The following is a 27,183-nucleotide window of genomic DNA, read 5'->3' on the forward strand; positions in this document are numbered from 1 at the left end:
CTGCATAATAAAAAGACATACCTACTTCTGAGTTATTCTAATAGATGGTGACATAGTGTCATGGGTAAGTGTTATTCTGGATCCACTTAATAGCTCATATGACTTTAGATAAATGAGTTAACCTGTTTCTGGCTTGGGTTTCCCATCTACAAAATATGTCAGATAGGACCTTCCTCATTGCAACGATGAATCATTGCAAAAATTAAATGCTAATAGTGCATGTAAATCATTAAGTAGCATGATGCCTACACAAAAAAATATTACCATTACTATTACTTATTGAACATCAACATGTGCTAGTGACTGAATGCGTATTGTTTCTAATCCTGCAAGACCAGAAATTGTTATTCTCTTTCTACAGAGTAAGAAACTAAGGCTCAGAGAACAGACATAACAGTTTCCAAGTCACACAGTGACATGCACCAGACCAGAATGATCTGGATTCAATCATGTTCTTTCCTCTCTTCCATACTTCCTCAAATTTTGTATGTTTAGATTTTTTTTTTTCCTTTGGTGAGGAAGATTTGGTCAGCTAACTTCTGTGCCAACCTTCCTCTATTGTGTGTGTGGGACACCGCCACAGCATGGCTTGATGAGCTGCATGTAGGTCCGCAGCTAGGATTCGAACCTGTGAACCCCGGGCTGCCAAAGCGGAGTGCATGAACTTAACCACCATGCCACCAGGCTGGCCATGTATGTTTAGATTTTAAAACCTCAGGTCCATTTTAAATATTCAAAATTTCAGCTACACAAATGAAATTTTTTTGTTTTTTTTTTTTTGCCAAAGAACATATAGCATGAGCTCTCCTTCTTGATTTGGGAGTACGGGCACCAGCTCAGCCACCTGCAGAGACACCAGGCAGAGTGGGTCTTCCCACAGTACGCACCCACGTTGGACCTCTCGGGCACGTTGGCATGGTAGGTCTCGTGTAAGAACTCAGGAGGGTTGTCATTAATGTCCTGGACCTTGACGATGAATTCTGAGGGAGGCTCCAGCGGCCGGTTGGTGTCTCTGTCCACTGCTTGAGCCATCAGCGTGTACTGGGCTCGCTCCTCTCGGTCCAATGTCTTGGTGGCATGAATGTTCCCTGATTTATCATCAATCACAAAAATGGTTCCGGCTCCTTCACCTGAGAGAATGTATTTAATGTTCCCATCACCAGAGTCAATATCGGAATGAAGCTGGAAAAAGAGAAATGGAGATTTGTAATTCCATGAGGGATGCAATGGGGGGGCAGAGACTCACTTACATGCTTTTTGCTATATTACACACACACACACACACACACACACACCCCCCATGAGAGCAGGCATTCTCATACCATTTTACAAATGAAGAAATAGAATCTTAGAGAAGTTAATTGCCTTGGCCAAGGTCACACAGCCAGGGAACAGTGAAGCCAGCGTCCAAACATTTTTTTTTTAATTCCAAGATTCATACTCTCTCTCCCCCTCTCCTATTATATATGCACACATACAAAATATGCATACAGAGTTATTTTGAAAGAAATACATTCATATTTGTATATTTAAATTATATATAAATATATAAGATTCTTATAAATAAAATAGAATAAAAATAAACATTCATGCAATAAGTCAGTCTTCTCAGTTCTGATTCTCATTCCTTCATTTTCACTGCTCAGAGACAACTGCTATTACCAGTTTCTTGTGAATCTCTGGGAAATATACTATGCATGTGCAAGAATATCTATCCAGATAAACAAGTGTCCTAGTGTATTTTTATGCAATAAAGTACCATAGTGCACACATCACTCTTCACCTCTGTCTTCCTACAACAATAAACTCAGGTGAGCCTTCCACATTGGTCCATGAAGATCCACCTCATCCATTGTATGGATGGTATCATCATTTCTCTTAGCAGTCCTCTTCCAAAGGACACTAAACTTGTTTCCTGGCTTTTGTTCCTACAAACAATTCATTGATCAGACCTTTCCAGAAGACTTACTGTGTGGCACCCTGGGAATGACACTGGGGGATGCAGCCTGCGTGGAAGAAGCTCCCATTCTAACCATAAAGCATGAGGTGGGTGGGATGGGCTGATATAGATGTAGTTTCTTAGACAGTAGAAAGAAGCTTAAATGTCCTTAGGTTTTTCACTTTCTTTGACAAAACCCAGAGAAAAAATGGTACTTGACTAAATTCACACTTGGCAGGGCCAGGAAATCAGCCAGGTCCTCCTCTAAGCAACCATCCTGTGCCTTTCTGCCTTCCCTCTGCTGTGTGTTTCATAACATGGAACTCTCCCAAAGACCACGTCCAATTTTCCTGTAGCAAGAAATTCCTCACCCTCCCTTGTCGTCCAAGCTCAATGTCTGCAGCTTTCATCTTAATCTGAGTTCCTCTGCCCTCATTATTCCCTTCGTGGGGAAAGGGAAGCTTTCCTTTCACTGCTTTAAGAGTAACCAGGAAGATGAAAAGCCTTTGGTTCTGCCTACTACATAGGAAAATCCAGCATAAATTAAAACTCTTTAGCTTATTATTATTGTATAATAATATTATTATATAACAGTTATTATATTATTTTACACTTACTATCATCAATGCCATTTTAATATTAATATGATTAATGCCATTTTAATTATTATTGTTATGAAACCAAGGCTTAGAGAACTTGCCCAGAGTCACAAAACAAGACTGAACACATTGCTTTTTAAAAATTTTTGTATTGTTTCAATTTCCCAAAAAATATTTAATTGATCTGCAGTGTCCCAATGAAGGATCAAATACTTCAGCTCAGGGGGATGCCTGTAGGTACAAATTACCGAGGCCATTTTGACTCTAGTCTACTGTCCTTCTCAGGAAAAGAAAAAGAAAAGCACACTTTCTCTCATTCCCTTCAAAACTTGTTATGCATAACAAGCTATGTGCTGTCATTAAATTATGCTAAGATTTCTTATGAATAAGGTCATTCTGAGTAAAATATAAGGTTATTTGATGGCCTCCGACGAATCAATAGCGTTGCCCCCATCTTCACACAAGTTTCCATAGTGAGGGCAGGATCCTTGTACCCTACTCTGCTTTCACCCCACCCATCAACAATGGTTTGTACGTGTTCATTTTTCCTGCCTCAGACCTGGCAAAAGCTAGGGGCTCAGCCTTGTGCATGAGCAACAAGGAAGGAAATGAAATGCTGACTTTAATGAGAGTGCCCAGACAAATGTGTCTAGGGTCCTTCATGTATTACATATGAATTTGGCAAGTCTCTTGGGAATTAAACAGAAATTTCATGATCAACCGAATAACTAGAAGATTTCATAAATATGCTCCTCCTTATCTTTTTCTTGTTTTCAGATTTGCAAGTTGGATATAAATTCCCTTTTTTCCCTCTCCAATAAAGATGTTCTATACAACTGACAATGGTATTTATTAGGTTCCACACGGAATTCAGTTTGGGAAATCACTCGATGCTATCAATGGATCCTGTTGCTGAGGTGTACACAGCCAATTTCTAACTCCGAAGACTGATGGCTTCTCCTCTGCATAGCACAGCGTGACACAGCACGCTTCCTGCAAGAATCCTGAAAAGTCTCTGGGTTGCCAAATCCCACTTTTTCAGAGCATCTTAAATCATTCAACCTTGAATGTCGTCAATCAAAAGTGATTAAGGAACAAGTCATCAAGTCTATTCCCTTATTCGCGGGGAACCATAGGTCAGCATTATCTCAAAAGGAAGATCCATAGCATCCAACCACTTTCTTTCCTTTCCCCCCATCCAACTTCACACCAGACTCATTCTCCCGTGCTTAGATTTTAAAGGTCACTCACTACTTCCCTTTTTCCCCCCTACTCTCCCTGTTAGTAGGCATGACAACTGCTTGTTCCACAGAGATGCTGAAATGCCTTTCCAGGCCCCGTCTCTTCTGCAACCCCCACCCTAATACACAGGCTGTTCCCCACTGAGAAAGTCTCCACGGCAGAAGTCCCATTTTCTCAAAACAATTCATGCACGGCTCTCCACATTGTTCAAGCTACTGCAGTCCCTGCCACGGCTGAGGTTTCTTCTTCCTCTCTGGGCACAGAGCCCATCTCCTCGATGCAGGGAATTCTGAGTGCTAATTATTTCCCTGTGCTCCCATTTCCCAAGTCTCCCCCTATTTTGGGCATAATCTTTCCATTTTGGTATGAATGAATGAAATTCCTTTGATATACTTCTTCAGAAAGACACTTTCCCAGCCCTGAACAATATTATTGCAAAGCTAATATGAACCCTCTCCAAATATGTCAATTTCATAAATATGGGATGCTGTTCTCATGTTAAAGAGCAATTGACACAACTTTGTTGGAATCTCTGAGGCTCAGAAATTAGCACCCCTCAAATCTATTCCCTTTCCCCCTTCACTGGAAAATTCTGCTCATCTTTCAGGTCACAGTTATTATCATGTTCTCCACGAAACTTTCTTTTATCCTTCCCAAAGGTTACAATGCAACCATATCGAATTTACCATGTAAATTCATAATGACTTGTATTGAATTTCTTCATTATTCTATTCCTCATTTTGGTTTTTTTTTTTCATTGCTTAGGTGAATGTCTCTTTTCTACTAATTTCTGAACTCTTTGAGATCAGGGAAAATTCTACCCCGGTTTACCATTTGCCCAGCTCTGCACCTGCACATAGCAGGCTTTCCTTGTTATGTATGTGAATACCTACCTCCTTGTAGTTAACGTCACTATCATCTGAAAGATGGTTGCATGTTTTACCATAAATGATAGTGGGCACACATTTTTTCAAACATACTTTAGACTCTCCAAATTTGCACTGTTTTGTAGTAGGTACACGGACAAGGCAACATTGAGCAGTGCTATGATTCTCAAGCCATCCCAACAGGGTGTTGCCATCCCTAAGCCAAAGCAGACAAACTCCCACCCATTCTTATGACACAGCCATTCATCTCATCCAGTATTCAGAGGCTTCCCCAAAGCTAGGCTCAGCACCAGGCCCTGGGGACACAAGGATGACACCATTCCTGACAACAAGTAGCTTCAGGTCCAGTGAGGGAGACAGACAAATAAATAGACATGTGTAATACAAAAAGGAAGGCTATGATAAAAAGGGTACACAGTGTTATGAGGACACAAAGGCGGGGTATCCACGTTGGGGTTAGGGTGTGGTCAGAGAAATGCCTCCAGTTGGAAAATGGTTAAATAAATAATCATCATTTGAATTCAGGAGACCATTGTGCAGCCATTAAAGAAGGGAACTTTTATGCTATAACATTAAGTGGAAAATAGGTGTTCTTAACATGTCTATGTTAACATATTATGGATAGGTTTATTAACTGGGGGGAAAAAAGGTTGGAAGGATGTGTGAACAATGATTTTGTGGATTTTATTGGATGGGCAGAGCACTGGTGTTTTCCCTTCTAGATTTTCTGGCCATGCCTTCCTACTGGAATGGTAGAGGGAGACAAGTAGGTAGTGAATAACAGCAGCCTTACCCTGCCCACGAGCACGGGGTCAGGCCCGGTGTACTCCTCTATCACAAAGAACTGGTTCCAGACCCAGCCTCTCTTGGAACGCTGCAGCACCTGGCCCTCCTTGCCCTTCTCGTGGTGTCCGTGGAACGAGGGTCGCAGGTGGCTCCGCCGCTCCGTGGCAAAGGCCTGGCTGTGGCACAGCATGCCCAGGCACACCAAGGCGGCTTGTAAACAATAGTTCTCCTTCATTTTTGGTTACGTGGTAGGCACAGGAGAATGCGGCTGTCACCCCTTCTTCCACCAACCGTGAGGTGTTGCGGCCGATGATGGCCTCCCAGACGCGTCACACAGACCTCTCTTGGAGTGGAATGTCTCTGCTCGCTGAGCACATCACGTCAGGCCTGCCCACTTCCCCAGGCGGCTTCTACAGGCAGAGAGAAAGGTCAGATGAGGCGCAGGCTGCATCCCCACTGCATTTCAATTTCATGCTGTAAACAGTGACCCACATGACACCCCGTGAGCACTTCACTTTGGGTAGTGAGGAGGGAGATGTGATTTAAGAAATAGTCTCTGCTTTCTCGTAGCTTACACATGCTGGGTGAGATACACACACATGGAGACCCTTCAAGGCCTATAAGAAGACAAAATGTGCTGTGCAATTCACAAGCTTAGGTCTCACTGGCTGTTTAACCACTTACTACATATGGGTTTGGGTGAGCTAACTGACTTCTCTGAGCTCAGCTTGCTCATTTTTGAAATGAGGATGAGAATTGTACCCACTGCCTCCTCAACATGGGGATTAAATGAGTAATTCCCCTAAGTCTCTCAGAACAATGCCTGGTACACTGTCAGCACTCCATATTTATCTGTTATTATTATTAATCTTAATTGTGCTTGGGTATGTTTTTGTAATTAGGGCATTATGGGAATCCAGGAGAAGAACATCTAATTGATGGGGATTGAGGATGCAGATGGCAGCGTGGGGGCAGTTAAAGGAAACTTCCAAGAGGACAGGATGGCTAGGCTCAACCCTGAAGTGAGCATCACTGTGAGAAGAAGGGAGTAGATGAGATGTCCATGCAGAAAGATCAGCATGCCACAAGCCCAGAGCTGGTCACAAGCACAGCATGTCTCAAGACATCCAGCATCACTGGAGGGTATACAGAAGGAGGATGGCAGCAATGGATCCTGCTAGAGAAGGGAGGTCTCGGAAAATCCTGAGAAACCACTGGTGGTCACAAAAACATTTTTAAGTGAAATAATGGGTCAAGTTCTCATTGGTGGACCAATGAAGGCTATAGTCTCAATTCAATTCAATTCAATTCAATTCAATTCAACATGAGCAAGATGTGCTCTTGCTTGGTCAAAGGTCTACACAAGAAGCCAAAGATCCTACCTTAATCTGTAAGTCTTACAAAGGATATTTTACAAACTCTGTCCAGCCAGGAGAAGTGAAATAAAACACCATGTGCTATCAACTTGTCCAAAAGTCTTGTTTTTCCGTGTGTCCAGCCATGACTCAGCTACTCATCAATAGTAAGGATGAGCAGCTACCACCTTTCCATACACCTTACACGTTTCTGACCTATAGTCACTCTAGTCCTCTCTCCAGTGCTCTGGCTCTTCTCTCTAGTCCTTAACTCCTGTCTTAGCTTCTTGGACTTATTCACTGGACTTAGTAATTCTGGTGCTAGAAACTTAATTGTCCCCAAAGAACTTCTGTTGCTTGCTTCCCTCTCTTAGCACCTCACACTTTCTTCTGGACAATCATCCTCACCCCCTGGAGTGCCACCCAGACTCCAGTTGGAGCTCCAGCTCCCAGAACCAGACAAGCCTCATTACTATATCCATCACCAATAGGAGGGAATTGCAGAAACTTGTTGGGCATGGAGGATAACACACTGATATTGAGGATGACAGTTCAGCACTGGTGGGTATAAATGAAATTGGTGAGTGTCCTGAGAGTTGCAGGAATAAAAAGCATCATCAAATTCTTAGCAATCTACTTTGGATAAAGTGGTGGGGGGGAAAAGGGAACATGAAGGAGAAAGTATGGATCTTTGCATAGTGGAATGTACCTAGATTTGGAGATCAGATAGACCTGGATTGGAATACCACTTCTATATCTTACAATATGGATGACCTTGGCATGCCACTCAGGCCCTCTGAACCTCCAGGGTATCATCTGAACAAAGGGGATGACAAGAACTGCTGCATGTATCAGGCTGGACCCAGAGTGGGCACCGGGCACACTGGCTCACTCCCTCCCTTCCCAGAATGCCACAATCCAAGCCTGTGGAATCTCACTCAGCAGAGGGAGGTGCTCTTGCCTTACAGATGGAGATTCCCAGGAGAGAGTGGTGAAGTGCTTTCTCTAAAAAAGGAATTGAGGAACAAGAGTGACCTGGGGATACCATAGCCATCTGGCCTCAGTAGTCTAGAAAATAAGGGAATTGGTGGAATTCTAATTTGTTGGTAGAGAACCCCTTCCTTTCTGATGGTCTTTGACTTTACCAACCCAAGCCTTTCTGCTTCCTTTGCAATATGGAACAATGGCATCTGGGGCGGCCACAGATGTACAGTTAATTTCAGGTGTCTATCATTGCCCCAATACCACTCCATGATGTATTCTGTTAGTCTCTTTTCAAGGCATGGGGGTTTAATACTCGTTGTATACAGACACTTTGGGATATGTAAAGGGCTACGTGGAAGAAAGAGGAAGATTAAAAAGGCAGTGTCATCATTTAACAGCTTCACCCTCAGACTCGGGCATATTAATAATACAACAAATGCTGTTTCTTGCAAGCCAAACTAACAGTGCGGAAGGAGCACAGGGAGGAACCCAGGAGGGGTTAGATCCTAAAATGAGGCAACGTGAAGCAACAAGAAGATCCCCAGGCTTAAGTCAGGAAGCTGAGGATAGGGTCAATAATCTGCTATTAGCTTATCGTGGCAGCTCACCAGTTTCCCTCTTGGTGGCTCTGCCTCATTCTCTGTAATGTGAAGCCACTGGGTGACACTTTCTACAAGCAGCTCCCAGCCTCATATTCATGGTTGGAGTTCTGGTGAGAGATGGTGGGGCATTTCTTCTGATTCATATGCCATCTCCTGACTAGACTGGATGCCTCTTAATGGGTGGGATTATATCTTATTCACAATTACATGTTCAGGGCCTGAGCTCTTCAAAGGTGAAGCAGGCCATCAATAAGAGTTGAATGTAAGATTTGAACCACATACTTCACATTCAAACTTGACATTGCCACCACAGAATCTCAAGAAGAAGAAATAACAAGGAAAGAGCATATGGTACAACAAGATCTCTGCCCATTTTACACCATGCCAAGTATTAAGTGTTCATTCACACGGTGATAAATTATTCTTGCATATAAACTGTGAAGTGTATTTGAAAGAAAGGGTTTAATTAAAGTTGATATTTCTACACCTCTTTCTTCTGGCTGCCATTTTGCTGTAAAGCACAATTATTTTTGACACTAGAAGTGTTGAAACTAGATGACAACTTTTTTCCTTTATAAAAAAATTCTAGCTTGATACTAATGAATTTAAGAATATCCACATGACCAATAAACAATAAACCCTTGGTTGAAAAGATGAAATTATTTTCTTCTGTTGGAAAGAAGAGAAAAACCAAATTGCTTTTAAAAGTAATTCATTGGACCCATTATTTGTAAGTGCTTATATTACTAGGTAATATATATAGTTATTTTGATGATTAATCTCAGGTATGCATAAGATGAATTTTAAGACTGTTTTTTATTTATTCAATTTCAGAATGAAAATCTACTTAGCAAAACCTTTTTCCAGCCATTCTTCTAAAACTTTACAAATAGTAACCCCTCTATTAATTCCTATAACAAACATATGAATAGGTACTGTGAATATTCTTATTTTAAACGATGAGGAAACTGAGGCCCAGATAAATTAAGCAACTTGTCCAAGGTTATGCTTTTGATAAGTAGCGGAGCTGGAATTTGAACCCATGACATCTGGTTCTCCAAGTCTGTATTCCTTTTTTTTTTTAAATTTTTTTTGGTGAGAAGATTCACCCTGAGCTAACATCTGTTGCCAATCGTCCCCTGTTTTTGCTTGAGGAAAGAGCCATGAGGCCAGGGCCTAGAGTCTATATTCTTAACCAGTGAACAATACCAACTCTTGTCATGTGCATGTGTTTGAAGTTCATAAGGAAATGATATGGATACCGTGATAAGAACTGTTACCTAGAAGCCACCTAAAGTAAACCACTATTAGAACCTGGTTTATATTAATAATATGACTATGATGAAAATATTAATAATAGCTAACATTTGTCCCAGGGTTTTTATCTGCCTAACTCTCTCTTGAGAGCTTTCACTGAGTTGAGTCAATAAATCTTCATAATAACTCCACAAAGTAGGAGTATTGTTGTTTCCATTTTACAGGTAAGCAGTTTTTGGCACAGGAAGATTAAGTGACTTGCCCGTGGTTACAGAGCCAGCAAGTGGAGGAGCTGCGGTATGAACCCTGGATGTTTGGTTCCAAGATCTGCATTTGTATTCGCTACAATCTGATGCGACACTGCCTCTCTAAGTGAAGACTGCTGATCGAACATAGACACATGTCCCAAGACACACACAATAGTTTTATGGTGATAATAATTTAAGTTTTGGTGGCACTGTGTGCGGGGGAGTAATACTGACTAAACCATTAAAACCAAACCAGAAAGAGGAAGACAAAGCATTTTGTAGTAATGGCCAAAGTGAAGACGAACAAGAGGTAATTACATCAGTCCAGCAAGAACACAGTCCAACCAGGTCCTTAAACAGCACATTACACAAAAGTTTATCTTTGTCTTTTATTTTTACATATATGTATATATATATATTTTTTATTTATTATTATTTTGTTTTTGGTGAGGGAGGTTGGCCCTGAGCTAACGTCTGTTGCCAATCTTATTCCTTTTGCTTGAGGAAGATTGTTGCTGAACTAAAATCTGTGCCAATCTTCCTGTTTTGCATGTAGGATGCTGCTGCGGCATGGCTTGATGAATGGTGTGTAGGTCTGCGCCCAGGATCCAAACTGTGAACCCAGGGCTGCCGAAGGCGAGTGCGTGAACTTAACCATGAGGCTGGCCCCTTTGCCTCTTATTTATAAACTCCATTTCAGAATTTCTAAAGGTATAGGTTAAAAAAGATGTCTTCAGGGAGTTTTTTTTTTTTTAATGCTTCTAAAATCTAGAGATCTGCTCGATGTATTCAGTGGCAGAGAGTTTGCACGAATCACACATGAAAATTAATAGACCGCCCTCCTAAGAAGACCTTGACGTTGGTAATAATTAAGGAAATATATCAACTTTCTAACTGGTTTTAATAAAGACCCCAAGGCAGTTCTTGAACAATTCTTCCATGGAAGCACTTTCCAGCAATATACCAGGAGGTCTAAGCATTGGGGTTCCACTAAAACATATAGGAAAATTTTATTTTATGATGGGGGCATATTGCTTGGAAGGAAAAATAAATGTTGTTGAAAGTCACAGGAGTAATAACATGACAGGAAAATGGATTTGCAAAACCACCAGCTCTAAGTGGAAGGCTCGCCTCTCTATCTCGAGAGCAGATAGCCCGTCATAAGCTACTGTGCCTTGAGCATAAAACTCTCTCGCTGTGCCTGCTTTTGTCTCCGTAAAAGAAAATGACATATATGGGTGTTTAAGTATATTTGGACTCCTGCTGGAAATTGTTATTGGGTAGAGAAAGGAAGACGAAAGTGCTTCACAGAAAGCAAGTGGCTTTGGTTTTTCAGCATTCTCCTCCCCACAGAGCTGGAAGGATCAGACAGGCTGACCTGTTCTTTTCATTTCCAAGGAGCTAATTTACAGTTAAAGACAGGTTATCATTACGTTAAGAATATTACCGAGGCTCATGCCAGAACTCAAAACTCCATTCTGCACACACACATTCTGCAATATCCCCTTGTCGGGGACCTCAGGGGCCCTGCTCTCCACTCCAACAAACACAGCTTTGTAACCAATCGGATTCCATTATGCAAATTAATTCAAGCATATTTTATTCCCCGTTCAGATCTCATCACTAGGGCTCTAAGCTGGTCTCCAGTTTCAAATCAAATAACAGGAATTATGCCATGTCTGAGGAAATCACCAAGAATGAGGAAAGGAAAGGATAGTTACAATAACTATCAAATCACATTGCTTCTTCTCTGATTTCTATACTTGGAGCAAAGCATAAGCTTGGGGTAATAATCACTTCTTCTCAGGTGCAAAATACACGGCAGAGATGGCAAAATACTCATTGCATATGTTGCTCCACTTTCTAATGCCAAATTCAAATGTTAAAGTGTAAAGGAAACAGGGCTCCTTATCCATGACAGTGATATTCTCTAGGGACAAGTGAAAATTTTAAATCTGCTCCAATGTAAGTCTGAGTCTCTGCTTTTAGAGAAATAGAGAACCACAGGAATGTTAGCTTTAGAAGTGAAAGGATCACTCACTTCCTGGTGTCAGGCAGACCTGGGTCCAAATCCTGGTTCCATCACTTACAAGCTACAGAAAATCAGGCAATGATAGTAGGGATCATCCTTGATCAGGTGCGTGGTTTTTCTAGTGCTGGGTAGTACACTCAGCGTTTGGTATATATCACCACAACTGTATGTAAGTATCACTCAGATTTTATGTACAAGGAAACTGAGGCTCAGGGTACTTAAATAAATCACCCAAGGGTACACCCTGAATCACTGGCAAGGCTGCAATTCAAATTCAAGGTTATGTGGCTGCAAAAGCCATGCTTTTGCTTGACCTGGCTCCCAAACTCTGGGACTCCACATTCCTCATCTTCAAGAGAAGGAGACTGCAAGATCCATCTCAAGGACCATCTCAACCCCAGAATAGGATTTGATGTTGAAAATCATCTTTCTGAGAGGTGGATTTCATTTATTTTTAAGTATGTATGATCACTCTTGATATTCTTAGGCTCTCACAGCCACAAAGTATAGGAATCCACAAATCCCCAGGCCCAAAACATGTAGAATCATTCAGTGATTCTTTATCTCTTCAAATAATTAAATCGTCTTCAAATGGTAAGATGATCAAATGCAATGTGTGCAGTGAACAAATTCTTTGTGCTATACTCAATCTTAAGCTAGTTTTTTCTCACTGTAATATTTTTAAATGTTAATCATTAAGATGAATAAAGTATATCAACACATACAGGAAATAACGTTGTCAGCAGTGTCATCTCAGACTAGGAATAAACACTCTCTATTAATGTGTGGAAAGAGAGAGATTTTATTTTCAATTTTTCTTTTGCATGAGCTAAAATACCTGAGGGAAGATTAGGGCAAAAATCGCAGTGACAGATGCTCAACATAACGTAACGTCATTTGTGGCATCAAAGCCCTATTTGTAAATCTCCCTTCGTCTCAGAGCAGTAAATATCTATAAAGCTTTCTTTATTTGCCGCTCCTTCATTGAGCAATAACTTTTCACAGAGCCTGGCCTGGATTGGACCCTGGGGACACACACGCTGCAATGCATCTCTGATCTGCAGACTGTACTCAAACAGTGGTGACACAGTTGTCTTAGCAGATGAATGATGGTATGAGGTGATCACTGCAAACAGGACTGTGTGCAAGAGCACAGAAGAATCAGTGACCACACGTCTGCAGATAAATTTGTAACATATCACTCCTGCTCCCCGTACTTGCCTACTCTAGCCTCTTTCAAGTAAACACCTATATTCACAATCTCTAACATCTGGAGCTTCCCCTCTCACCCTGAGCCATGGCTGATTGAATCATATCTAGTCCAATGATAACCAAACCACAAACTGACCGATGATTGTTCAACCTGTGTAACCTGGTTCAAACTGATAAGCTGGGTGAATCACTTTCACTTGTGAATTTGAATGAAAGTAAACAGGAACCATTTGCCAGTTAGTGAGGGAGCAGAAACAGAAAGGTTATGAGGCACCTGGGGGATGGAGTACCACAAAGTTACATCCTATGGCCAACGTTTCAGTGAAGTCAGTTTATGAGCAAGCCAGTTAGAAATGAAATCAAACAGAAAGAAATATGGCTTCTGTCCCTGAGCACTGCCCTGTTCTCTGAACACCTTACTGGTCAAGGACTGCCCTGCACTCCAGCTGCTGTCTCTGTGGGACCCAGTCCTGCTGATCTTCTGTTCCTCAACTTCTATGTCACTTGCAATGCCCTATGCATCGGATGACAGTAAACCTCCCGTACATGAGTTAACTTGAGTGCCTTCTTTTATCATCCAACAGCAAACCTAGTAAACTATAATAATCAAGAGGAAAAAGTGAGGTGCTTCTTCTTTGGCAAGTGTGAAGTACCGTAGCTGTGGAGGTTATTTATTCAGACAGAAAATGCCTTCCTCTCTTCTGAATTTCCAAGGAACACTGAGGCAACAGGGAGGTCTCCACAACAAAAGTGAAGATGCTTGTGTCCTAGCAAAGGTTCTGTCACAGAACAGTTGTGTAACCTTTCAAAAAAGACTTCCTCCTCTAGAACTGAGTTTCTCCTTCTATAAAATAAGAGGATGGCAATAGTCTAGTAGGGATCTTCCATGTCTACAGGGAGGCTGTGCTGTGCTGAGACAGAGCAACCTTCCCTGGATGAAGGTTTCATCTCATTTAGAAGGTTCGAGTCCCAGTTGGCAGGACTGGGGACCCAACTCCAGGAGGCCCCACTTATATCAGATATAATGGGAATGGTGTCCTCTGGGAGTAGGCAATGCAGAGCCCTGCTAATGTGACAGGCCTTGAATCTCAGCATTAGGAATCAGAACTTCACCTGATGCACAATGGGAATCCATTAAGGACTCTGGTCAGGAGATTGATGGAGTCAAAGCAGTCGGAGGTATGCAGGGGAAACTGACATGAAAAATAGCAGTTCTGACAAAATGGCTGAAGGCATGGACTCAGGAGTCAACCAGGGTTAGAGGGTTAGAGATCAAGAGTTACTACTCACTAGGCATAAGATTCAACCTCTGTGAGCCTCTACACCGCCATGTTGAAAATGTGAAAAACACTCGGACCGGCCTTAAAGAGGGAGTGCTAAAATGAAATAAGATATGCATGGAGAGAACTTTGTGTAGTACTTGACATGGCCTGGCACACAGTAAGGTGATCAAGAGGATAAATTAGGAGTTTTGTTTCTTCAACAAGAACACATAAATACGTACTATAAGTCCTGGATACACTGATATAACATACAACGTACATACAACATGCAATAAGGTGCAAGCCTTACAAAGGGCTCCAGGAGACTGTCCATGAGAGGAGATGAACAAAATAATACTTACAACAGGGATTACTAAATGCAGGGATACAAATATATGAGGAAGATGAGATAAAGTAGGCCAGTGTTGTCCAATAGAAACATAATGAGTCACATGTATAACTTCAAATTTTCTAGAGCTTTAAAAAGTTTAAAAACATGGGGGACATTATTTTTAACAATATAGTTTATTTAAACCAGTATGCCCCAAATTGTATAATATCAATATGTAATCAATATATGAATGATTGAAATATTTTGCTTTTTCTTTTGGTCTGAAGTCTTCAAAACCTGGACATCTTAAGCTGATGACACATCTTGGTTTGGACTTGGCCACATTTCAAGAGCTCAATAGACAAGTGTGGCTAGTGGCTACCATCTAGGACAGTACAAAAGTAGAGGATTCTAGAGTATCTTGAGAGAGGAGGGTGTGTAGTCAAGGAAGACTTTCTGGAGTCATTCCAACAGTTCAGGTGAGAGGTAATACGGCTCTAAACTAGAAAAGCAAGACTCAGGTGGAGGAAAAGGGGCCGTTCTAGAAATCATGCAGATGCGGAGGGCCTTGGCAACTGGACAGACTGAGAAGGATAGAGGATGAGGGTGCAGTCCGAGGAGAGTGAGAAGACTGTGGAGCTGCCCCTGGCCCCAACCGGAGAAGGGCCTCGTTTGGGGATAGAGAGCATGAGTGTGATTTTAAACATGTTAAACTTGTGAAGCCAATGAACTGATGCTCAAGTGGAACATTCTGAGAAGACTTTGGTTCCCAAGTTCTTCCAAGAGCAGGTATTATCAGTGTTACCACTTCTGTTTCAGGTTGGGATATTTTGTTGCATTATTCAATACTAGAATCTCAGAACTGGATGAAACCATAGCTTAGACCTTCCACTGTCAGTCCTTCTTCAGTAGACAAATGGGAAAACAAATACAGAGATAAGAAACATGCAAAGCAAAAGACAAAGTGAACAAAATCTAAACTCCTCACTCTATAGAGGAAAAACGAAGAGGGAGGGAAAAGCATCAACAAAGAGAGACAATTTCTGTGGCATCTCATCTCCCCTGCCCTCTCCCCCAGGCCCCCGGCTTGAAAGCAGTCCTCCCTTTCAAACTATTTCTATGGAAACAGCCAGCCAGGTTCTAGATGGGAAAGGACATCCATAAGAGTCCAGGAGCTCCCTTTAAAGATGGTCAGTGGAGAACTGAAAGAGGAAAACTGATCTGCATATTCTCGCTGGAATCTGACATCCTGCGGAGAACCATTTTCTACAGAGTCTGTTTTTTTTTTTTTTAAAGTATAAACAATAAAAGGAGGAATTATCCCAAGGTGGGCTTAGTAACTGACAAGGGCTTGATGTGGTTTTTTGAAATAATTACTACATCGAGTAGGGAGAGTGTCTCAAATCACCATTGCCAAGAGCCTTTAGAATTCTGAGAAGTCCAGCCCGTGTGACCCCAATCCACTGCTGTCCACACACATCCGTCCAGCTTAATCAGACGCTGAACAGGAGTGTGGAACGCAGAAAGTCAAGCTGCTTCCAATTATCGGAAGGTTGATTTTTATCAGAGTGTGGGTGGGCTGTTATGGAGGTCTCTTTCTAATGTCCCTCCCCCGAAACCAGGCTATCATGCTAAGAGTAGACTAAACTCTGCCACATTTTTAAATGGCTTTTTCTGTACATCTGCATATACCACAGAGGATTTTCCCCCTTATTTTTAGAAAGCAGAGACCAACAATAGCCTCATAATGATCTCATCGTGGTTTCAAATAACCCAATCTTTGAAGCCCAATTCTTTCTTTTCAAATGTATTAACGTCATATATCAAAAGTAGTGGGATTTTTAAAAAACGTTAAGCATAAAGGAAAAGTAATGGGATACAGTAAACTAGCCAAGTGCCTTGTATGTGTGCACAGCATTTTCTGAAGCACATGCCGAACACTCTCAGACACGCAGGACTTTCAAAGGCAACGTGAAGTGTCTTTTGTGGGTCTCAGATAATATGGTTCACTTAATTAGATTTTTCATAATCCGAGGTTAATCCTATTGTGAATTACAGACGTGAGTGAGTTTTGACTTGCTTGGCAGAAACATCTCTTGCTACAAATGGATTTCTGGAAAAAAATATTCCTTATTTATAATTCATTATCAGAACAGTTACCCTACAGAGACCCCACCTGCCTCTCCCTCTCCCAGGTAGAAGTGACCATTTCCACTCCTCTGGATCACATTGTTCTTTTAAACAATTTAAGCAGGGCATTTTAAAAGTCTTTGCCCCTGCTTGTGTCTTCCTCTTCCCCATGATATATGAAGTTCCCTAAGATTTGGGAAGAGAGCTGACTCCTCACTGAATTCCTTGCCACTGGTACCATGATATACACAGCTGACATGGCCTCTGGTCCTCACGGAGATTAAAATATAGACCAATGTCTCTAGAACTTGGCTGCACCTTAGAATTAACTGGGGAGCCTTAAAAATCCCCTGGCTCAGGCTTTACTCCAAACCAAGTAAAATCAATGAAAACCAGGAATCCATATTTTTGAAGTTCCCAGTGGGCCAGTGTACATTCAAGATTGAGAACCACAGGTCTAGAGTTACACTATCCAATGTGGTAGCAACCTAGACACATGTAACTTTTTAAATTTAAACCATTGAAAATTAAATAAAGTGGAAAATTTACTTCCTCAATGTGCTAGTCCCATTTCAAGTGCTCAGTGGTCATTTCAATCATGGAGAAAAAGTTGTATTAGTCAGTGTTGGTCCCAGGCACTAAAACATCCTCATCTGGAGCATAAATGTCTGTTCAATGAAGGTGGACAAAGAACCTGCTCTAGGAATTCAAAGGCCTGCCACGAACTCATTGTGCAATGTCTCATCATCTAAACCTCAGTTTTCCCATCAGTGAAATGAAGGGCCGGATAAGATGGGGGGCTCTCCAGGTGTGATCGCAGAACGCCCTAAAATTCAAGGGCTAAGTGGCTACAATAGGTGGGGATGGTTAAACTGACAGGCCCCACATCCCACAGCAAACAGCACGTACAGCTAGATTCAGCAAAATGCTTCTTTGAAAAGCACTTCAGCTGCGTTAAAAAAAAAATAAAGAGGAAAAAAGAAACCACTGCTGAGATCTTGATACCTAACAGACTTGCTGTCTCAGTCCAGCGGCAGGTTAGTAAATTCCTGCTTCAGTGCCCATAATCTCCCGGTTTAGGGAGGAGGTCCCGCCTCAGGAAACTGTGGGCCCACTGACAGCTGACAACTCATTTCACCTCTCTGAATCCATTTTCTCTTACGAAAAAAAAGGACGAATGATGCCTGACCTCTCCGGCTCCCAAGTTAATTCGAGGGTTGAATGAGATAATGGATTGGGAACCTCTTTGTAAAAGCATAATGCAGACTGCCCAGGTGAGGAGAAGGATGATGAAATGCTGACAGCAGTGGCGACTTACGTTCCTCTGGGTAATTTTAAAAGTTTTGGCTTTTAACCTTGAGTAGTGTGGGTTGTAGATAAATGTAAATGACCCATTACTATTATTACAGAAAGGAGATGAGATTTCGCTCCTTTCTCTGATAGGGATATAAAATCTGCCGGATGCTGCAAATGGGTCCCTTTCACGTACATGGGCATCCTTTTGGTTTGTCCCCAGACCCAAAAGGATTCTGTAGTCGTGACTTGTTAGCTGACCTCTGATGTAGCTACTTGGCTAGGGGATAGGGTGTAGGGTGAGGAGAAGGGGGATGGCTGATTCCAACAAGGAAAGCCATGAAAATAGATCAGGGCCCCAGACTCAATAGAGGTACAGACCAATGAACGTAGGGGTGCAGGTATCTTTATGCCTTTGCGTTATCAAGTTCTTTGGATAAATACCCAGCAGTGGAATAGCTGGATCATACAGCAGGTCTATTCTTAATTTTCTGAGGAAACTCCATACTGCTTTCCATAGTGGCTGCACCAGTTTGCACTCCCACCAGCAGTGTACAAGTGTTCCCATCTCTCCACATCCTCTCCAACACTTGTTGTTTCCTGTCTTGTTAATTATAGCCATTCTGACCGGAGTGAGGTGATACCTCATTGTAGTTCTGATTTGCATTTCCCTGATAGCTAATGATGTTGAGCATGTTTTCATAGGCCTGTTGGCCATCCGTATGTCATCTTTGGAGAAGTCTCTGTTCAGATCTTTTGCCCATTTTTTTAATCGGGTTGTTAGTTTTTTTGTGGTTGAGCTGTATGAGCTCTTTGCATATTTTGTATATTAACCCCTTATCTGATACACAATAGCCAAGACTTGGAAGCAACCTAGGTGTCCGTCAAGGGACAAATGGATAAAGATGTGGTATTTACACACTATGGAATAGTACTCAGCCATAAGAAATGATGAAATCCGGCCATTTGTGACAACATGGATGGACCTTGAGGTATTATGCTGAGTGAAATAAGTCAGAGGGAGAAAGTCAAATACTGTATGATACCACTCATAAGTAGAAGATAAAAACAACGACAATCAAACACATAGCGATAGAGAATGGATTGGTGGTTACCATAGGGCAAGGGAGGAGAGGGGAGGGAAAAAGGGGTGATTAGGCTCACATGTGAGAAGATGGACTATAATTAATTTTTGGGTGGTGAACATGATGTAATCTACACAGAATTCGGAATATATTATGATGTACATCCGAAAGCTATATAATGTTATAATCCAATGTTACTGCAATTAACAAATAAATAAATAAAAAGAAAATAGAGCTACAGACCAGAAGTCCCTCTGCAGAGACCATGAACCTTTCAATTATCCTTGATGTGGGATAAGAATGGAGCAATCGTGGGGAGTGTGGACAAAGCCAGGTACCTGTCACAGGAGATGGCGTGGGCTCTCCTGACCATATGAGTTCCAATAGGTCATCTTGGCAAACTTATTTTCATCTGCTGTTGAAAATAGGAGTGAATCTCCTTTGCAGCATGGGTATTGAAGTGGCCAGTGGCGTGAGCAGCGGTTGGGGACCAGCTGCTCTTCCTGTCAGAGAATAATTCTGGGCCTCACATTAATGCCCTCAGATGAAACATTGATGCTTGGGACTTGCCTCTACCTGCACATAATTCCTCCTTCCATGAGCGACATACCTAATCTTTTTGACAATGATTAGCTTATAAGATCTCACAGAGGTATCTCACATTGGGCTGCTTCCTTTTGTTAGAAGATATTTATTGCCTGGCTGCCTTCCTACAGTTCTGTGCACCACTTGCATTTTATTACTCATTAGCACCTTCTTTAGAGGCTGAGGCAGTGAAGGATGTAGAGCAAAATTTTGTTCTAATGCAGAAAATGTTATGAGGGAGAGAAGTTTGAAAATCATGATTCATTCATTCAAGGACTATTTGGAAGAGTCAAGTAGGCTGGAGAACATCGGGGAAGGGTCGGGGCAATTCCTCCAAGGAAATGTTGAAGGAATTGGTGATGTCTGGATTGAAGAATGTAAGACCCTTGGGTGAAATACTCACTTTCTATAAATTCCAGTAATTTATGAGTTTCTTGATGGCAAAAAATGTTTCACTAAATTCACAGTATTGAATTATTGCAGAAATCCTCATCTCCACAAACATTTCTTAAGTGGTTGCTATGTGGAATAAGATCTAGCCAAGTTCTGAGCATCTCTAGAGACAAAAACTGAGACCTTTAGAGAAGAATTACAGAGAAGTTCAGCATCAAAGGTAGAAAGGCAAGAGCTTCCAAATGGGCTTTCTATGGCTTCAAATCCCATTTGCAGCGCTCACTAGCCATATGAACTCAACTGAACGCTCTGACGGTGAAGTGCCCGAGGCTCTTGTTTCCTTATCTGGACAACAGAGGCAATAACCCAAACTCCTGAAGATGCTGGAAGGAAAGGCTATAAAGGATGTGTGAAAAGCACCCAGCACAGTGCCTGCCACATAGCAGGTGCTCGGGTACGCCACCTTACGGACTGGGCTATATCAAGCAGAGGCTTAAACATTAAGAGAGGTCAAGACATACTCAGGATGGCATAGCCACTTCACAAAGAAAGGAGATAGGACCTAGGTCTTGAAGGAAATGGGTAGAATTTTGAAAGGTAGAAATGGAAGGATGGTACTGGAGCCCCCTCCTCATCCTTGTCTGAAGCCGTTCTCTGCACATCACAGGTGCATGCCTTGTTTTCCAGGAGAAGCCCAGTAGGCCATGCCAGGTTTTTCTCCCTGGGGTCTGCTCCTGCCTCTGGCATTTTTACCTACTTCTTTGGGTCCCACTTCTATCTAGGCAGAGGAGACAGTAAATGTTGCTGCCTCCTGCCTGTATTTATACCTCTCTGGTGGTGACTGTGTTCCTTCCCCAGATGGACACTCTTTGGACCCATCCAGAGTAAGAACTCTGGGATCTTGATAGTTTCTACTGCCTTAGAGTTGTTCTAGCTATACCCCCTCCACCCCCCCACTGACACACACAGACACGCACAATGTCCATGCCTTACCTCCCTTCCCTTCCCCACTTGGCAGCTGAGATGTCCGAGCAGGCCATATGGCTGAGTCTTTGCAAGGTGCTGCTGAATCCTGCTTCACCCTGCCTAGAGTGAACTGAACCCTCAGCTGCTACCTCATTTAAATCCTTGTGTTATATCAGCATTTCACTAGCTTGGGCATCCTCTTCAACAGATGCCCAACCCTCTTTGCTTGGATAACCATTATGATCTTCCTGCTAAGGAGGAAAGGTTTAAGTGTTATACAGGGTGTGTCCTGGCAACTAAATTTACACACAAAAGAGGGAGCGACTTTTCAGACTGGATCTTAACTGAAAAGTGACACTACTATAAATCGACCAGAGTATAGGTTTCGTGACATGAGGAGGGGACGGAGGTTTCACTTTGAGAAAACTCAGAGTGAAACACCAACGGTATCCAAACCAAAATCCAGAGAAAATGTTCCTGGGGTCATAAGAAAAAACAAGCAGACATTTTGTTAAACATACTTAAAAGGAGCAACGTCTCCTTCAGATAATTACAAGTCACACACTTGGTGCTGAGATTGAAATTTGAGCAGATAGATGAGAAAAGATACAATTTTCTTTTTCCTGCAAAGAATAATAAAGACCTTAATACAAAGATAGAATTTTTTTTTCCCAATGAAGCCATCTTGGAACAAGAAAGCATGAGAATGAGAAGTTCAGATGAGAGCAGAATAATGACAATCCTTTCACTTCTCACTGGTTAGAGAATTTTAGATCAATTCCTTAGTGAACATGGAGAATTAAAAGTGTATATTGGAGACATCTAGACATCTTGTATAGTGGCTGAATGGGTAGCTTCAGAGTAAGTTTTGCTCTTGTTCTATTGTGTGCGGGGCTTTCGTTATCCTCAAAACAGTTCCTTTTGTTACCTTTTCAATGTCCTACACAACAAAAAACTACAGCATTTTTTAAGAGAAGATCTGGCCTCAGTGGGAGCTCACCTGGCATTTGCAGTCAGGCTTGTGGTGTGCTGAACTGACAAAACTATGTTGCCATTACCCTTGATAAACTGTCTTAATATATAGCTCATTTCTCTTGAGTTGGGTCCCATGTTAAACCAACTCTTGCTTTGCTAAGACGGGGCAGATTTCTGGCATCATCATCACAAACTTGCAAAAAGCACTTTGTGCTAGAGTGGAAAAACTTCCACTCCTGATCCTATGATTTAGGAAGGAATACTGGTTTGGAACTTAGAAAGCTCGCCTAATGTTTCAACGCTATCATCATCTTATATCAAGCCTATTGAATCATAATGGGCAAGTTATTAACTTTTGTGGGAACTAGGGTGCTAGATTTAGCAAATAAAAACACAAGGCACCAAGTGAAATTTGAATTTCAGATAAATACCAATTGTTTTTAGTGTAAGTATGTCCCATACAATTTTGGGGGGCAAACTTATACGAAAACAATTATTTGTTGTTTATCTGAAATTCAAACTTAACTGGAAGTCCTGTACTTTGTCTGACAAAGTGGAAACTCATCTCTAAAACTAAAGAACTGGATTAGGTAAACCAGTCTTCAAGCTTCAAGAGATTTTTATCCTAAATCCCAGAATCATTTTGTCTTTAAATATTTTTGCCTACTCCCCACAGAAGCAAGATCATTAGGCAGAAGAGATCATGTTAGGGGAAATGTTGAAATTTTGGAAACTTTTAACATCCAAGTAGCAGAGGTCAGAGAAAACCAAGGAAGAATCTTTGATTTCCCTGGAGAAGGAAGAGTCGGCTCTTGGATATTGACAGGTGACCTACAATGTAAAAGGCCTAAGGATGAAAGGATTATCTATAGTGCTAATTGATTGAGGAATTAGGAATAATGTTCTCTTTCATCCTCTGAGTTCACACTGGTTCTCAGAAAACAACTAATACCCAAGTCTTGGAGTCAGGATCATTTACATGAGGAGCACGCACCATGCTGGCTTAGTGAGCAACTTCCAAAGTTATTTCCGAACACAGGACTCATGGGTGCTTGTTCACACACAAACGCAAAAAAGTAATGAAAATGCACTCACCAAACATGCCTTGAGCATGAGCTTGGAACCTGGTGTTGAGCTAAGCAGAGGCAATAACAAGAAGATGCTGTCATGGTCCTCAAGCCACCAAGAGTCTCATGGTGGTGGTGACAGGCTGGGAGACAGCCCAGAAAATGGTAAATATAGTGCGAGAGGTGCTTTGATGTATCAGGAAACTGAGAGAGCTCCAAGGAGACTCACATAAACCAGGGTACAAAGATGTGGTTGATGAGGGAAGACTTACTTGATAAACCCGAATTACGTCTTGAAGTATATGAAGGAACCAGATGTTCAAGGGTAGGAATAGCAATTCAGGCAGAGGGAACAGCAGGACCAAACATCTAGGACACGAAATTAGATTCTGTGTTCAGGTAATGATAGAATTTGGGACTGTGAGAGCACAGGGATGGCTCAAGAAAGAGGAAATGTGTGTGAGGCCCAAAACAGAGGCAGGTGGTAGACCACACACGCACAAATAATAAAGAATAATTATGATGATAATGACTTCTACTCTTTGGCCAATGCAGGTGAAGAAAATGCTTAGATTCATAGCTGGAGTGGCAGCATGCAAAGATGGAAAGTCGGCAGCAAGTCACTTGACCATGCAGAGGTAGCCAAATGTCCATAATTTTGGTGTCCCTCAGTCAAAACAAAAGAATGTCTGCTTTAGTTATTTATTTTCCACCTGGACGCAGTAAGCCCTGAGAATTTGGAAGCAACAGGGTGCCTAAGACTCAGATTTAGGATGGGTGTGTGACTGCTCTGGGGGAAAAAATACAGAAAAACAACTACCTCTGTCCCACCTTCCAGGATTGGTGGGTGGGGGAGGGCTCAGGGAATAAAAGGACAGGGAAATAATCTTGTGTGGCATACCTGTGGTGTTAGACCTTGAACTGGAAGCATGAATGATGCTCAGTTGGGTGATCTGGGGATAATTATTCCTACTTGACAAATGAAATGAGAGTCAGAGAACTTAAGTTCCCCAAGTTCTGACATCAGATAAAATGACATAACCTCAATTTGACCCTGGCTACAGGAAATTAGCCCAAATAGATGTGCCAAGCGTTCTCTAAATCCCCAGCAAAAACAGCTAAAGAAAAGTGGCTCATGATATAGCAGAGGTGGTGCCTACGCAAAGAAGGAAATTAATTTCATTCTGATTTCCCTTGATCTGTACTGTATGTACCAAATCACAGCCCTCTTTGCAAAATTAAGGGCATTAGTTATCTTCCCATTCAGTCTGAGTGGCATTATACTTGCATGCAGACATTCCTGGCTAAGCCGAGGAATATCAAGTTTTTACAAAATCATTCATCAAAAGGTGAGACCTAACCCTGATTAGTGTTTCAATAAGAAGCCTAGGACTAAATAGAGAACAAGCACATGATCGCAGCGGCAATTAGGTGTCTTCTAGACAGCCACGCGTCTCCCCAGACCAATGGAGTTTGAGCAAAAGAGAAATTTTTTTCCTTTCTCTCTCTTTTTTTCTCCCCTCCTGTGAAATGAACTGCCTTAAATAACTGATGAGGTGACAGCAAGCCCGTTAAAGAAAATGTTTGCCCATTAAGCGAAGCTTAATTAAACAGAGCACAGGCTAATCATTCTTCCATCTAAGAAGTGGCACAGCCTGGTTAAAATCACCCTTCTTGCGGGGCTTGTCTAGGAGGCCTGTGATGACACCCCACCAGACACTAGGAAAAAGCACAGGCAGACTTGAAGAAATCACACGCTATTTTGCAGAGCAATGGATGAAGCAGAGATCCACATATGCAAATAATGTTAATCACATATTAATATTTGTCTCCAGTTGTTCTCTCTTTAGATTTACTCAGAACGAGGAAGCTACATTCACTTGTTCCTTAGATGAACCATTTGAAATTACTGATAAAAGGTTTAGCTGCAGTACTTTGGGGTCTAGTGATTTAAATTCTCCGAGAGTGTACCATCATGCCCCATGATGAGGGGGATCATGTGTTCTGTTCATCATCCATCTCCTGTAGGTAGCAGGATATTGAGCACATGGGAAGCATTCAATGAATGGCTGTTGAAGAAGTACGTGAGAAAAAGACTTACACGGGACACATTCATGTCTAAAGTGGTAATCCTAGAAATGAGCTTGGATGGTATCATGGCTTGAACTGTGCCTCCCAAAAAGATGTTGAGGTCCTGACTCCCAGGATCTGTGAAGGTGACCCCATTTGAAAATAGGGTCTTTGCAGATGATCAAAATCAAGTTAAGAAGAAGCCATTAGAATAGACTTTAACCCAATATGACTCTTTTCCTCTTTATAAAGGGACATTTGGACACGGGAAACACTATTTAAAAGCCAAGGAAAGCCTCAGACTACCAGGAGAAGGAGAAAGGCTTGGCACAGGTTCTCCCTCGCAGCCCTCAGAAGAAGGCAACTCTGCCAATGTGTTGATTTCAGACTTCTGGCCTGCAACTGTGAGACAATCAATTCCCATTGTTTAAGCTGCCCAGTTCGTGGTCCTTTGTTACTATGGCAGCCCCAGGACACTAACACAGATGGGGAAGGGCAGAGTGCAGACTGAGCTAGACTAGAGAACAGCCCACCGTGATTGGTCAGTTCCTGCCTGTCACCCTCTCCCAGGACTTCTGCCCCCATGAGCTGGTGGGCACTGCAGCAGCAAAGAGCACTGAGTTCAAAGCCAACCTCTGCTCTTCCTCATCACGTGGCCTCATCTGAAAAAGAGGGGTCTAGCACACACAATACAGCACATTTCTCCTCGGCTTGTTGTGAAGATGAAAGGAGATAATTCTTGTGACGTGCTGCACACTGTTTGTGTCGTATACTAAGTGCTCGATAAACACTACCTGTTACTATTACCAGCATTAAAACCTTGGGCCCTAGAACTTAAGAGCGTTGAGGTCAATTTTACATTTCTCTGGTTTGTCACCAAAGCAGGGTGGACGTGGCTGTATCGGGACTGTCCAAATGGAGTTGGCTGGTGATGTAGGGTCCTCGGAGTCTGGTCAGCTCTCATCATCAGAAATTCACCATGGCCAGAAATTCGGGCTGTTCACACTGGCTTTAATAGGTGGTCTGACACTCCATTCCACCTCCCACCCCACCACTCACGCACAATTTATCAAGAGGAGGCATTGGAATCTGCAAAGACCTGGCCCTGCTGGAACTGACCTTGGGGGCCTGAAGGTCAGCAGGGTGAGCGAGGTGCTGGGAGGTGGACTGCTGGGCTGCAATGGCAGTAACCTCAGTTATGCTGCTGGGAGCCCAGATGATGGCGTGGGCCCTGACTCTGATTAACGCTTCAGTGTGTCCAGGGCTTTGTGAACACTATCTTATTTACTCTTCACAACAACTCAATAAGGCAGGTATTACCATCTTGATTTTACAAACGAGGGAAGTGAGGTTCATAAGACCTTTGCTCTCTCGGGGCAAAGTCACGAAGCACATTGGTAGCTGGTGTTCAAACCCAGTGGAACCACAGTGCTGTCACAGCTAGCCATTATACTCCGCTGCCTGCTGGCATCTGCTGCATGGTCTCTGCTAGAAAGTTGCTCTCAGTGGGCGCTTCCTAATATTTAAATCAGATTGAAGACTGTATTATCAAACCCGTCTGCTGATAGTTTATAGCAACATACTTAAAAAGGCATAAATGCTTTTCGAATACCAGTAGTATGCGTCCTTAATTTTCTGTATTGTTTATGAAATGTCTGGAGTGGAGCAATCGCAATAATAATTCATACTTTATAGCACTTGGTAATTTACAAAGGGCTTTCCCAAACATAAGCTCATTTTACACATGAGCCGACCAAGGTAAGGGTTATTATCGTCTCATTTTATTGATGGAGGAGAAAGGAATAAGTCATCCTCCTTAATGTTCAGAGGTGCTCATGAAGACGAAGTCTGCTACCTGAGAGCACAGCTTAGGCTGAAAATTC

General features: G+C 42.2%; 1 protein-coding gene across 4 annotated transcripts in view; it reads right to left on the bottom strand.

The window, feature by feature from the left end:
* Window positions 1-27,183, bottom strand: part of CDH11 (cadherin 11) — a 147,011-nt gene that overhangs the window by 41,125 nt on the left and 78,703 nt on the right. For all 4 annotated transcript variants that reach the window (NM_001143950.3, XM_070261738.1, XM_070261739.1 and 1 more), the window contains 2 exons: window positions 5,461-5,863; window positions 888-1,182 (listed from right to left, as the gene is read on the bottom strand). In NM_001143950.3, coding sequence (NP_001137422.1) covers window positions 888-1,182; window positions 5,461-5,688 — 523 coding nt within the window. In that variant the 5' untranslated portion in view covers window positions 5,689-5,863. The remainder of the gene's footprint in view (window positions 1-887; window positions 1,183-5,460; window positions 5,864-27,183) is intronic.

Source organism: Equus caballus, chromosome 3, assembly GCF_041296265.1.
Source record: "Equus caballus isolate H_3958 breed thoroughbred chromosome 3, TB-T2T, whole genome shotgun sequence".
Classification (NCBI taxonomy): Eukaryota; Metazoa; Chordata; class Mammalia; order Perissodactyla; family Equidae; genus Equus; species Equus caballus.